Source organism: Suillus fuscotomentosus, assembly GCF_016647785.1.
Source record: "Suillus fuscotomentosus strain FC203 chromosome Unknown F5891scaffold_103, whole genome shotgun sequence".
NCBI classification, from domain to species: Eukaryota; Fungi; Basidiomycota; class Agaricomycetes; order Boletales; family Suillaceae; genus Suillus; species Suillus fuscotomentosus.
In genome coordinates this window covers 41,881-55,511 of record NW_024539615.1, presented here as the reverse complement: position 1 = coordinate 55,511, position 13,631 = coordinate 41,881, and the positions used below count along the sequence as shown (strand labels likewise).

General features: G+C 48.8%; 5 protein-coding genes across 5 annotated transcripts; all 5 read right to left on the bottom strand.

Annotated features, from left to right (window-relative positions):
* Positions 1 to 518: 518 nt before the first annotated feature.
* F5891DRAFT_47557 (uncharacterized protein) lies at positions 519 to 1,773 on the bottom strand (the record flags this gene model as incomplete). The annotated part of the gene is made up of 5 exons (XM_041371965.1): positions 1,718 to 1,773; positions 1,459 to 1,651; positions 1,035 to 1,405; positions 862 to 985; positions 519 to 809 (listed from the first exon to the last, which is right to left on the bottom strand). The coding sequence occupies exons 2-5, from the start codon at positions 1,585 to 1,587 to the stop codon at positions 519 to 521; spliced, it is 915 nt and encodes a 304-aa protein (XP_041218844.1). The 5' UTR covers positions 1,588 to 1,651; positions 1,718 to 1,773.
* Positions 1,774 to 2,587: 814 nt separating this feature from the next.
* Positions 2,588 to 5,322, bottom strand: F5891DRAFT_1117017 (nucleoside phosphatase family-domain-containing protein). The gene is made up of 2 exons (XM_041363810.1): positions 4,918 to 5,322; positions 2,588 to 4,862 (listed from the first exon to the last, which is right to left on the bottom strand). Exons 1-2 carry the CDS (start codon positions 5,129 to 5,131, stop codon positions 2,830 to 2,832), a joined length of 2,247 nt encoding a protein of 748 aa, XP_041218843.1. The 5' UTR covers positions 5,132 to 5,322; the 3' UTR covers positions 2,588 to 2,829.
* A 383-nt stretch (positions 5,323 to 5,705) lies between these two features.
* Positions 5,706 to 7,917, bottom strand: F5891DRAFT_963232 (uncharacterized protein; the record flags this gene model as incomplete). The annotated part of the gene is made up of 3 exons (XM_041375979.1): positions 5,706 to 5,996; positions 6,056 to 6,106; positions 6,628 to 7,917. Coding segments are annotated over 3 exons (1,632 nt in total), but the record flags the coding sequence as incomplete, so codon positions are not given.
* Positions 7,918 to 9,156: 1,239 nt separating this feature from the next.
* On the bottom strand, positions 9,157 to 10,264 carry F5891DRAFT_1067092 (cyclophilin-like domain-containing protein). The gene is made up of 6 exons (XM_041363144.1): positions 10,171 to 10,264; positions 10,037 to 10,108; positions 9,905 to 9,975; positions 9,772 to 9,851; positions 9,584 to 9,713; positions 9,157 to 9,534 (listed from the first exon to the last, which is right to left on the bottom strand). Exons 1-6 carry the CDS (start codon positions 10,240 to 10,242, stop codon positions 9,492 to 9,494), a joined length of 468 nt encoding a protein of 155 aa, XP_041218841.1. The 5' UTR covers positions 10,243 to 10,264; the 3' UTR covers positions 9,157 to 9,491.
* A 2,048-nt stretch (positions 10,265 to 12,312) lies between these two features.
* On the bottom strand, positions 12,313 to 13,471 carry F5891DRAFT_47476 (uncharacterized protein). Its single transcript, XM_041371958.1, has 2 exons — positions 13,201 to 13,471; positions 12,313 to 13,151 (listed from the first exon to the last, which is right to left on the bottom strand). Exon 2 carries the CDS (start codon positions 12,980 to 12,982, stop codon positions 12,365 to 12,367), a length of 618 nt encoding a protein of 205 aa, XP_041218840.1. The 5' UTR covers positions 12,983 to 13,151; positions 13,201 to 13,471; the 3' UTR covers positions 12,313 to 12,364.
* Positions 13,472 to 13,631: the final 160 nt, after the last annotated feature.

The following is a 13,631-nucleotide window of genomic DNA, read 5'->3' as shown; positions in this document are numbered from 1 at the left end:
GCGTACCTGCGTCTGGAGTGACTTTCCATGGGGAACCGTAAAGGGCAAGATAGTGGTGTGGAGTTTCTTGTATGTGTGCATATCCTATTTTGCGAAATGTCTGAAAAACCGAATGCTCATGATTTGTCCACATGGAACGATGAGATAGATTCACTCTGGCATGTCCGAGTCCATCTGAAATTTCGGTAAGTCATGTGCTACATATTAATTCTCATTTTATTTCTGCCATTTTATTTTGTGGCTTGTAATATAAATCTTGCAAATGATTGCATGGGAAATAAAATGATGTAGAATCCTCAGTTTATTCTTCCAGTTGATTTGACGCGGGCATCGCTGAGCTTGTAATGTGCCGAGAGGCTTGAAGCTTGAAGTACCAGACCATTTTGTAAGTTGGTTAGTCTCACTGGCAGCGTGAATGAATGTATATAATGGGCGTGACAATACTTCTGGTGATGGTTCGTAAATTGCAGAGATAAAATGACAGAATAAAATAAGAATTGAGTGGGCTTAATAGTGGTCTAGAGCAAGTCAAAAGCGAGCAAAACAGCGTACGTGACAATGAAGATCGTCTGTGAGTGAAGACTAAGACGGAAGTAAGGTTTCGGAGTATCTTTCCCTAGAATCCAAACAAGACCGATTGCGAAGCAGGAACTTGCCACAATAAACGGATTATGGCGGAAGGCCGTCAAAACGGCTGCGTGAACGACGGTCAAGAGCATCCGAGTCTTGAGAGGAGAATCTAGCAGGACCGGTATGGTCGGGACTCCGGCCTGCTTGTCCTCCTCGTAGTCGCGCACGTCCGACATAATCTTTGGAACACCTTGAGTCGCGAGTACATTTACAATAACAAATTTGTCTTACACAATGACCAGTGCGATTGACCATCGACCAAACGACAGTCTCAGCGATCGTCCATGGAAGTGCGTTATGGGTCGATTCCCACGGTGACTGCAGTGCCGAGTGGACGACTGAGAACACCCCACAGCTGTCTTCAAGTCAAAAACCATAAACCGTCAGGATGCGACAGCACATACCTTCGAATGGTACCGCTGAAAAAAGCCTTCATGCCAGGAACCCGTTTGATGATGAACGGTCTGCGAGCTTTGTCTACTTGACCATAATTTGCCCATACGAGTCTCTCCAATATTGTGCCGATCCGCGAAAGATCAAGCGGGGTCGTCCACAGAAAAGCTGGGGCAGTAAAAACTGCGGTGAAGAACGTCGCTTTCGGTGGACTGAGACTTAAAGCTGCCACGAGCAGCGACGCATTCAACGCCAAAAAAATATGCGCAAGGGGGGTAAAACGCTTTATGACAGCCGCGCCTTGAGAACCAATGTCAACTTCTTGATCCTTCAGGTGGTCAGCCGCGATGACAAGGACATCAGATGTTGCACATATGACGATCTTTTGTGCGACGCGATCAGAAAGGTTCTAAAATCCACAAACAAAGGGCTTACCGGCCTCCAGTCAAGCATTCCAGCGATCTCATAGGATAGGAGGGATGAAAGCACAGCGCTGCTGATCGCCACGATGAGGGGCTGCAGGATTACAGAGCTAACGAAGGATGAAGCTGTGGTGGTAGCCATTCTCGTTGAAGCTAAGTTCTCTGAGTGGGCAAGCTCGATGAAAGGATGTACGATGGAGCTGAGGCTTTGCAGCGTAGTAGGCAGTCTTTTATCATTTCCAAGAGCTTCCGAGTAGGCTCCGATAACATACCTCCTTTACAGTAGACGGAGATCAAGATCTCCAGTACCACTCGGCAATGATCGATCACCTGACCGTCGCGCCAGTCTGCTAAGCTAATGTGGCTAATCACATTGCATGCGATCATAGCTGTTGAACATTAGATTGGGCAAAAAAATTAACAGCGTCCGCACCCGCAAGCCCATCACCAATTGGAACGGCTGATCTGACGGTGGAGTATTGTTTCTCCACTTCTAGAACTGCGTATAGATCCTTAGATGTCTCCCCGCCTGGTAAGAAGTTGCCATTTGATGTGAGCCGACAGATGGCTGATTGGATAATCTCCAATAATGCCGTTGCAGGAAGCGTCGAAGTAAGTCGTGTTGCGACAGCTAGCGGGATTAGAAGCATTAATGAGGGAAATTGGCGTTCACTCCTCAATGCGTCCTGCCGCTCTGGAAGGAGGGGAGCGCGCTCAGAGGATGGCTTTGTCGGCGATACGTCTTGGATGCTTGCCATGGAAGTTCAGAACAACCTGTTTCGATATCTCTTACCATGTGGAACTGAGTGTAGGTTGGCAACGGTTTGCATGTGCCCCAGGCGACAACTAGACCAAGTGCCGTTTATCCGACAATAAATCGAAACTTTATAGGGAGCCGTTGATCAGTGATTCCTACCTTATAGGACGGTCAAGCCATAAATCCGATCGAGAGCATGTTGAGGGCCCTTGCGGGAGATTTTACCCTTGCCAGTAGTCGAAGTTTCCTAGTGGTGTTTTCAAAATCACATGTCCGACCCTGCTACTCAGGACATCATGACAAGGAAGTGTTGACTTTGGGTAATAATAGAAGAAATCAGCATGCCATCATGGTTTACCGATTTAACTCGATGCCACCATAGCTGCGTTTTGGATGATTTGGTCGACAGACTCATCGAGAGTCGCAACTGAAAGTGGTTGAACGAAGAACTAACTATGCAGTTACGTAAGTACACATGGAACTAGGATTCCCAAAAAAGTCAGTTGCAAGTTGCAGAAGTACATCGACTAAAGTACGCGAGGTATAAATTATACCATCCACAAGTAATAAGATATCCCCGTATTGTCGACTGCAATAATAATACTCTGGGTCTAGTTCAATGTCACTTCACTCGTCGGGGAGCTGTAATACGCTGTTTGCACGAGAAAGTGTCTGCCTTGGAAACAGCGTCAAGTTCATATACGACGAATTTCGCGAACGTGGGTTGATGGAAGGAATCGAAGACCTACTGCTTGTCATTATCGTGTCGTCAGGAGCGGTAGTAGTCGTAGGTGACGAGGCGCGAGAGTGAGAATGCGACGTAGAAGTAGATGTGCTGAACCCGTCGGAAGCATTGTGATAGGGAGGAGGTGAGAGTGTCGAGGTTTGAGAGTGCCGAAGCAATGGAGGTTGAAGTGAGGTAGAGATGGGAGGTAAATGCGGACGACGTGATGATGATGTCGATGCGGACACAAGGCGGCGCAGGGGTCGCAACAGGGACGGGGGTAGAAAAGAGGAATTTGAAGGCGACGGTGGACGTGCTATCGTTACTCCTTCCTCCATCGCGTAGGCTCCATGCAAGTCACGTTTAAATGAGCTGCGTAAGAAACGCCTCCGAACAACGCGTAATGGATGTCGTAGGCGAAAGATTATGTAGCCCACCACGATGAGGATAATGGCATAGAAGAGTATAGTAATGGGTGGAAATCCCAAAGACTCGCGGGTCAAAGATGTCGGCAGATGTGGAGAGACATGCTCTTCCAACAACCCGTCGAGATCCCAGAACGGTCGAATGGGTTTGATAGGAGGATTGGGTGTACTAGCAGGAATATCGTCTATAGGATCAGCCAGCGGCCTACTACTGCTTGAAGACGGTTTGATTTCCTTGCTTGCTTCTAACACCATTTTACCCAGTGTCCAGCTAATGGCGATGTCTCCGACAGAATCGACAGATTGAAACATAGGTCTTCCCAAACCTTTCGCTTCAGCTTGTTGTGCCACTTGTTCTCCAATCGTGGTGGAGTTTCCTTCCGGGTCTACTATCCGAGGAATCCCAATTCCTTCATGTAGCACATTGGCTATCCAAGCGGCCTTGAAACACTGCATCTGCAACCTCGGAAGCTCCACATTCTTGCCCCACTTCCCGACCTCCATGACCTCTCCGTTTTCCATGACCTCCCCATCGCCGCCTCGTATGCCCTGCGCTCTCGACAGCTCGTGTTGTTTGATTATACCACTCCAATCCATGCCGCAGAACTGCGTCGCAGCGCGCTCGTACTGCACATAATCATACGGGCCGCCTAGCCCGAAGACATGTTCAGATGAATACCAGTATTCGGAAACACCAATAAAATGGGAGGAAGTAAAGTTGATGGCAGGAACGTGCACACCGTCGAAAAGGCATGGAGCAGTATTGCATGGCGCATTTTTGTTGAGAAGGGAAGCAGTACGATCCAGACACTGGGTGAAAGAGCCCGTCCCAGCAAGTAGATGTGTTGAATGCGACCCATCAATCTGAGGCAATGTCTCGGAAAGTATCAAATCTTTTGGGAGGCACGGGTCAGGTATAGATGACAACTCTGACGTCTCGAGCGAAGTCTCTTTGAAAGACTCGATGGTCTTCGCAACATATCGCTCTCGTGCCTGGTTGGTACCATAGCCTAACCACGTAGTGACAAATACCGAGTGGTTGACTTCGTCTCCGCCAAGTAGTCGTAACCGGACATCAACCAGGTTCTCCTTGTCTCCCGAAAGCGTGTCAGATGGCTCGAAGGCTATCTGGGTCGAAGCGCCTCCCATGTCCAGAAAACCATAAGTCGTCTTCTTGTCTTTTCCATAAAACCCATCCATGAGATAGTTCACTGCTATCCATCCATACAAGCCTTCCTCCTCGCCAGTGATAATTCGTACACTGGACCCACACGGACCGTCCTTCGATTCGTCTTCTATCCGGAAGCTCGAGGCGCTTTTGAGATACCTACATGTGGCACTAAGCACGCGCGCCTGTTGCATCGGTGTCAACAGGCGCATACCAGCGGTAGCGAGAAGGAAAAGAGGAGTTTCTGACTCGAGGGAAGGAGGTATCTGAGAGCGCGCATGTTTAAGTAGAGGCGCAAGGTATTCATGGACACCCTCCGGGTTGTCTGCGAATGTAGAAAGACCTACATGACAGAACCAGTTGAGTTGTGACGAGCAGAATATCAGACGTGTACACACCTGGTTCAGCCTTCATTATCCAATCATCTCCCTCCTGGACGCCCTTCTCTACCTTGGGCAATTTATCCCGTACATCATCTCCCTGCTCGCTAAGCACAAAATCGGGATCTTCCCAGCTATATATCTGAAGTCTTGAACCCGACGAGCCAGCGTCAATAACTATTCCAAAACGGCGCGCAGTAAGCCAAGAATTAGAGAATATCGTGGGTGGCATAGACCAAGGCCCAGCGGTAAAGCAATCGATGCTCCACTTTACAAGGACGTACACACAGTAGGAACTTGGAAGGGTGTATGTAAATGACGAGGTAGAATTTCACAGCCGCGGCCAGCCACCGCGCGGAACCCAGCTTCCCGAAGTTATCCTTTCACGACCGTTCACGATCAATCTGGCTAATTGGATAGGCAACGAACTCGTGGCAGTAATACACTACTTTCAGTGCCGAATGATCGCGTGCGAGTGACCTGCCATGAATTTCTGGCAGTTCTTTCATCGACTTGGACTATCATAATTTTCGCCGCTCGGCTTCACTGGATGGTGTATCGTACTACCTACGCTATATCAAGTGCATCGGTCACTATACCTTTCCAGGGAGTCCTAAAGTATCATATAATGGACTGATATATGTACTAGTTTATCAATGATCATACGCACACCAACCTGAAAAAAGCAGAAAAGTCACAGTGTCCTTGAATCGAAAAAACAGCTCCCGTATTAACACAGAATACTATGTCGAAACTACATCCATACGTTCCAAACGAACTTAAGCAAGATGCTCCTTAGAAGTTCCTCATCGCGATACAGTAGTCTTGCGAGGCCGCGAACGCGTCCCACCCCTAGCCTCGCCTCCTTTATTCTTCGCTTTGTCTTTAGCTTTCAGATCCACGCTCCACAACCGCGCCTGCGCCTCCCTCAGGCGGAGGAGGTCAAATACCCAGTCTGTCTCCTGCGCCTTTGCTGAACCGAGCTCATGCAGCCTTTCTTCCTCTGAGTGTGAGAGAAGAGCAGCTGTAGTGCGCTCACCCGACCGCCACAGGAGTAGCTGCTGGATTGCCTCAGGGAGAAGAATGTTTACGCAGTACTGTGGGTGAACAATGTTTTAATCAGTGACAGATGGTTATCACAGAACATAAGACGCACATCAAGCTTATCGAGGGTCGATAGTGATTCATATTCATGCGAACCAACTGGCTGCTGTTGGTTCTGTGCAGGCACAGGGTCAATCTGTAGAAATGATGAATGATCCCGGGCGGTGTTTTGCGATATAGCTAGCCTACCTCCCCAGTATGCGGCAAGTCAGAGTGACCGCTAGAACCCGGCTGCAATCAAAGGTGAACATCTGGTTTGGGGAACTCAGGAGACTGCGATAGATCCTACCTGCTCTGCAATGATCTCCTTTGACGCAGAAGGCAGATCAATCATCTTCGGCTCTGAGGAATCGTCAGCCTATGCAAAAACATCAACACAAAAAATGCAAAGGTAAAATATAAAGAGCCGACCTCGCTAGGCTTGCCAACTGTTGTGGCATCGTCATCAATCTTATTGCTAGTATCGCTGTGAGGTATGGGCTGAGGCAGTATGTCGTGACTCGCACTGTCAGAAGTTGCGGGTATATTATCTGGCGACTTGTCAAGTAACATTGCATTGGGGTCGTCGACCCGATTGCTATTGTCACTGGGAGGTATTGGCTGAGGAATGTCAGGGTGGACTACGATGTCGGGGGATGCAGATGTTTCGTCTGTTGTTCCAGTCTCAGGCTTGTTAATTGCCATTGCCTCAGTGTCGTTGACCTGATTGCCAACGTCACTGGGAGGTATTGGCTGAGGAATGTCAGGGTGGACCACGGTGTCGGAGGATGCAGATGTCTCGTCTGTTGCTCCAGTCTCAGGCTTGTTCACTGCCATTGCCTCAGTGTCGTTTACTTGATTGCCAACGTCACTGGGAGGTAAAGGTTGAGAAATGTTGCAGTCTACCCTATCGGAAGTTGCAGCTATCTCGCTTTTGACCCCAGCGTCTGCCAACCCATCGCCATTGGTGGCTAAAGTATTTAGGCAGGGTGTGCTATCTTGCTCCGGGGGTGGCACCACCGCTGCTTCAGGTTTGAATTCTACATTGGTTCTACGGGCATACTCTTCTCCAAGTGCCCACCGTGCAATCAGTTTTTGCGACTGCTTGACCTCGTTCGGGTCCAGACCCCCTCTCACTGCCGCCCGCTTCATTAAACTGGATCTAGCCGCACCTCCCCGCATGAAAGCCTCATGGCTCCTGCCTGCTGGGGTGTACTTCCCTTGAAGGATAGCGTTCAGTACAGGCTTCACGTATGTCAGTTGCGCATGTATCGACAACTCCGCGAAAGCATCTGCGCTAGGAGGCGGATCGGTCAACTTTGGACTAGGACTCCGCTTCCTGTCTTCCGGTTCATCTTCCGAGTCCGGGGCCTCGGTGTCCTGGACGGCGCTTTCGAACTCGCCCAAGTCACACATAACAAAGCCCTCTTCCTCAGAGGTCCAGAATTTATCCCGAGTGAGGTTGTACTCTTGTTCATCTAGAAACTTGGCCCGATAGCGTTCCTTCCCGCCTGGCTTGGTTGGTGGAATGTATGCTATAAGCTGAGCGGGCCAGTATTTGTTACTTCTCGTCCGTAGTGCCTGCGCCAGAACAAGCTCGCCTGGTATTTGGAGCATGGGGTCCGGTGGCGGAGGAGACCAAGCGCGGTCCATAAGAGTCTCAAAATCAGCACTAGGCAGAACCTTAGCTTTCTTGGTTGAACGTAGGTCCTCTATATCGTCTTCTTCTGAAGAAAATGTCTCCCCAGCGTATGCGGAAATCATCTCAGGCATGCCATCACGCTTGAGTCCATCTGCATCCTCCATAGCTTTCACTGCTGCCTCCCATCTCTCGCACATATCTGTCTTCGTTTTCTTGCGAGGGGAAGAGTTTGAGGATCCAGTTGTGATGAGAGATGAGACTTGGAAAGTTGCTCGGGAAAAACGCTTTTCGCCAGACAGGTCATGAATAGGCCGGACGTTGAATTCGGATGGATATGAAATTGTCGAAGGTTCTCGAGATAACGCCAAGTCGCCAAAGAGGGTCACGCAGAGAGGTTGTTTTTGGACGACCTAACCATTTGCTTGTTTGAATTGAGACATTTTCAGCGTGTCAGGGAATGCTCACCCTGGCAGGCCACCACATGCGGTTTTCCAGAAGCTCGATATCATCATCATCATGCGGGACCGAGGTGATGATGACTCCCAATTCATTCACCAGTACCCAAACTAGAGTATCGACGTTGCCGAAGCCATGTCCATCACCCCGGTCAGGTAATTTTGCCTTTCCTGCCTTCCTTTTCCGTGGGGAAGTTTGGCCCCGGGGATGTGAGAAGCTGGAACTGGATACGCCAAGAGAGCGCGTGGAACCACCCCTAACCCTACTAAGCTTCTGAGGCGGTGGGGTGGAATGACTGATTATGGAACGTGGGGGAAGATCCGTGGTTGAGATAAGCGGACTTGTAGGAACGCTCGAAAATGGTGAGGGCGACAGGGTTGTGAGACTGCTTACTGTGCCTTCCCTATCCGAACCCGAATCAGAAGCCGGGGCCTTGCGTTTCTTCGATTGCGCGGATGGCTGGGAGTATGAGGGTGTTACAGGCTTGGGTTTAGCCTTGGGTTTTGGTTTGGACTGACGCTTGGGGGATGGTGACGAGTGGTCTGTCTGCTTTAGCGGCGAAGCACGGAATTTGCCCTTGGCGTTATAGCGATATTTCACATTAGGCTGCCTACGCGATGGAGGCCCCCCAAATGAGTCTGAGGGCTCGGGCTCGTCATCAGAGTGGCCTGGCGAATCGAGCTGGTTTGCGAATACAGCAGAAGCCTGCTCTGCTGCTTTACGGGTCGGGAGGATGCGCTCAGATAGCATTGAGAAAGTGCTAGTAGTTGTCAGATGGTAAGGATGTGCAGTATTTGTCTTTCGGTCCTATGGTAGATGGAGTAACCCTTAAGATTACTGTCAGGACTGCATCAGCAGACTCTGTCAGCCAGACTCTGATGCCCGAGCGCGTTCTGTCACTCCGTGTCACGTCACGCGACGATTCGGAGTTCCTCCTATCATTCGTGCACGTCGTGCATTTATCTAGCTCTACCTCTTTCCATTGTCTTCTCCTTATCAAACGTAGTTTACCGGTGACTCGACTTGTTCTTCGACGATGGCTCTCACAGGCTCCTACTCAGCATTCAACACACATGCGCACTTCAAATTTGTTGTGTATTGAAACCGGATGTCAGATGTCGGTATCATTTTCAATATAATGATGGATGGTGTGAAGATGTCAGGACCCTGGTCGGTTCAAGTTGACAGCGGTGATGTTATATTTGGTAAAAGAAGATCAATCGAGCTCTCACTTCAAGCATAATCCTGAGCGTTTAAACCACGACAGTCTGGGAAAAAAATAGAACATTCCACATAAGACTGTGCTTCTGCAAGAAGACCTGGCCAGTGTCCAAGATAAGACATTTAGGTCCAACAAAAGCGCAGACTTCTAGCGTGCCCCTCGAAGGCAAACGTAAGAATACACGGACAATCACATCGTCCGAGCCTTGTGTATCTTCACATCTTCTCTTGGTCTAAAAAGTGGTCAAGTATATCTGAAGATCCTAACGCAGGATGACTTACCGATCCTGAGCATCAACTGCAACAGCACCTAATCTCTGCACAACACGCATGCCTGAGCTCACCCGGCCGAAAATGGTATGTTTACCGTCCAGGTAGGGCGTGGGTGCCAATGAAATGAAGAACTGAGATCCTAGAAGCGGGCCATTATATTCCAAGCAGTGGATAATATAGAAAGGCGGGAATCTAACCGTTTGTGTTGGGCCCCGAGTTCGCCATTGCGAGGATTCCTGCACCTGTAAAGCGTAGTTCTGGATGTATTTCATCCTCGCTGTGCACATGTCATATGTTTACGTTCGGGATCAAGATTAACGATGGACGTACAATTTCTGACCATAAATGCTCGTTCCACCTCGACCAGTTCCAGTTGGATCACCACCTTGGATCATAAAATCCTACAAGCATGATTGGTCATGAATATAGATACGTTTTCCGTAGAGAAAAAGCTTGACTGACGGCGATAATTCGATGAAACACAATACCGTTGTAGTAGCCGCGTTTTGCAAGCTCAGCAAAGTTCTGACACGTCTAGGATGGTATCTTGATCAGTTCAGTCAAAGTAAAGGCGCAAAACAATATAATAAACCCACCCGAGGGGCATGGTTCCAGTATAATTCAAGCTGAACGTCTCCGAGACTGGTTTCGAGAACAACTGAATCCATCGTGCTGTTTCTCCGACTTCCCACGCTGGTAGGAGGCTTTTGTTTCATCAAATCCCCAAGTACCTATACCCTGATGCGTGGGAACCCTTTCGAGAAAACTGTACGTGCATCGATGTCATGTCGAGATCTATCGTCTACAGCAAAACTTGTGTATGTCCTTTACATAATTTCAGTTTCTCTGTATCTTTGTTTTATTGACGAATTAAATCCAGACTAAAATATGATTCTCAATGGTTTTCTTACACTGGTGCTTGCTAGTATGCAGAAAGTTTGTCTGCTTTGTCTGCACCTGTTCTGGGTGGTGTTGCACTGCGTGTTGGTACTAGAAGATCAGATGCGCGAAATAAGGAAGGAATGTAGTGTCAATGCAATCATCTCATCGACGCCAAGCTCAAGCATGTCACTCTTCGAGAGTCTCCTGACGGCGCCTGTCCCACCAACTTGCACAAGAGGGCACTTTGCTTGCTGCTGAGTGAACGCGCAATGCATTCATTGATCATGCCCTGTAACGCACGCTATACCCATTCCATGCTAGAGCGAATATTTTGGGTGATGTTTATGTCGTGTATCTTCTGTTTTTGAGTTTACTCACTCTCAGATAAGGTTGTTTCCTGTTAGATTCTCATTCACGAGTCTGGCATGCTTGTTACCGAACATCCGTCGCAAGAAATTGTTTTGCGCTCTGTCAAACACATAGTATCAGCCTGTCTAGGACCTAGCAGTCGCAACGCTCATGGGTCCCACATGTATCAACTTGTTTTGCGGCGTATGCAGTTGCTGCCATGCACAACCTACATCAAGAAAGCTCTCCGCGATTCAAAAGGCAAAAGGAAGGTCAGTGACGAGTTTGTAGTGCTGCATCTGATCTGGAAGTGCCTGTTTGATGTACATACTCCAATAATTGTGATATACCAATAGACTGTTCACTGCCAATCTATCGTCATTTTTTGAAGTCGGGGATTGACGCTTCCCAGCGCTGCTACAATAGTAGTAGATATCGACCCTCGGGGTAGATCTGGACAGTCTTGCGTAATCTACATGATTGTTGTCCGAGATACTAAGACACAAGCTTCCAGTACTCAGTATCACTGCCTTTTGACGTAATGGTTAAGCAGATGACAAGTCTTGACTACTTACAGTATGCCTTATAGGATGGGATAAGTGAGTGCTGCCGCCGATGCCTGGAAGTAGGTGAGTTAACCGGTTGGCAGTGTTTTCCAACAGCACTACTGTGACATCTGGATGACACAATATTAATGATGCGTCAGGCCCTGGTCCTGTACACGAAAATGTATTGTCCTGCATAGAGTTTACTCTCAATAGGACAGAAATCGGAGGGGAAAAAAAGATACGTCAAAGACGGTCTCTTCCAAAAATCCAATTCTGCCGCCACCGTCGTCATCATCATAACTGACATGATCAACTGACCGCTGATGGTTGATGGTTCCTATACTGATGTCAGAACAAAACCTAATTAAGAGCCATTATCAGACAATCGAGGCGCTCAGCAAAGTTAATTGAAGCGCCACAGAGAAGTAAATTTTATGACTGGTAGGGTTGCAGTCAAGACAACCAACAGGTGTAGTGTCAGTGAAATTTAGCGCGATGGTACCAATGGAATTCCATGTCATTGAGCAAATGCAGACGACAATTGACTCTACATCGCGGTGTCAATGGAAAAGGGCTGTCTAGGAGAGACGCGCATGGAGGATCAGTGTGACTATGTTTAGAAGCCGGCCACTAGACGATTATCCGACCTCCTCGTTTGGAAAGCGTCCCAGTTTTTTTTTTGGCTTCAGAGTGTGGTCCTTTGGGGTCATAGACCTTATGTTGGACATGTCATCCCGGTGGTTTGTGCGGCGACGGCTACTAGGCAGTCCCAGGTTTGGAGGCATATCGGCTGAGCAATTCGCCCCCCAACAGTGCACTTCTGAGTCATGCTGACTTCTAATGCAGCCTACCTGAACTCAAAGGGGTCGTTCAGTGACATAGCGCATGGGCTCGGATGTCTCGGGGATGTGAAGGAATTCACTTACATCACATTTGGCCGTCAGCTGGAAGCAAGCAGGCTGCGCATGGTTGTCAAGCAATCTGAATCTATGACAGGTAGCAGCCAAGCTGATCAGATTCGAAGCGATAAGCAATACTTCCACTTTGCACTGCAAAAATACCTGCCAATTGATCCTACACGATATGAGGCTAGTACAAAAAAATTACTCGTTGGATCAGAGTAGCCCACATTACGCCTGCCAGATGCGCCATGGGCGTAAAGAACACGGTATAAAGGCTTCAGGTGATGTTCCATTTGGTGTTCAAGAATAACAAGTATTCTCCCGCATTCACACTGCTTCACCTCTCGCCTAGAGTCTACAGAACATATGGATAGCTTACGCATGCATCGTAAAAAAAGACATGAACGCACCATGAATTCATCCAGATCGACACCACAAAACCCATCGTCCTTACGGTCAGGGCAGGCCCTTGACCAACATTCAACGAGACTGGCCCTGCAGTCATGTCTTAAGCACCTCGACAGGTTAGAGTATCGCGTGCACGAGGAAATCCAAGGGGTCCGTAGCCTCTTTAGGGAACTCCTTGACGACTGCCAGTCAGATGCCACAACGGAGAATTCAGGCGGATGCAATAGCACCGTCGACTCCAAAGCTGGATTCGATGGCCTCAATACCATCCACTGCCTCGCGCCACAGCCTACACCCCATGGAACATCATTCAGGGTCATGGGATCACTGTCAGAGGGTACAGGTTCTCCCCGAGGTAAGTTGCTGTATATGCAAGCTTTTCCTTAGACGCTTACCATGTACAGGCTTATTGCCCCACAACGCCCGCAGTTCTGCCAACTATGTAACTCAGCCCCAGCACAGCATGTACTCGGAGGCCTTTTCGGCATCCTGCGACCCGCGTGTCACGGAATTGCCATCAGATAATGTAGATCCTCACCTTGGTTGATTCCCTATCATTCACAGCTTTTCCTTAAACGCTTACAATGTATCCCTAGATCTATCGCTGTGTGGAACGCCCGATTATGGCTATGAGCCCGCTGTGCAACCCTTCCAAGGCATCTATTACGAGGAACATGTCCTATCAAGTCCTTCAGCTAGACTCGGACCCAACGTGCAACTGTTTGTTCCCGTTGTGCAGGCTAGCCAAGCAAAGGACAAAGTAAAATGTACCTGGGACGGGTGCTCGGCACTCGTCAACAAGGATAACCTCACTCGCCACGTCGGGGAGGTGCATGAGGGGAAGATTAAGGCTGTTTGTGCAGACTGCGGAAGAGAATTCAAGCGCCCGTATCAGATGAATGAGCACATCCTTTCGACCAGATGTGGAAAATCGTAGATTGTTATCTCGGTAGTACACCACGGCACAAA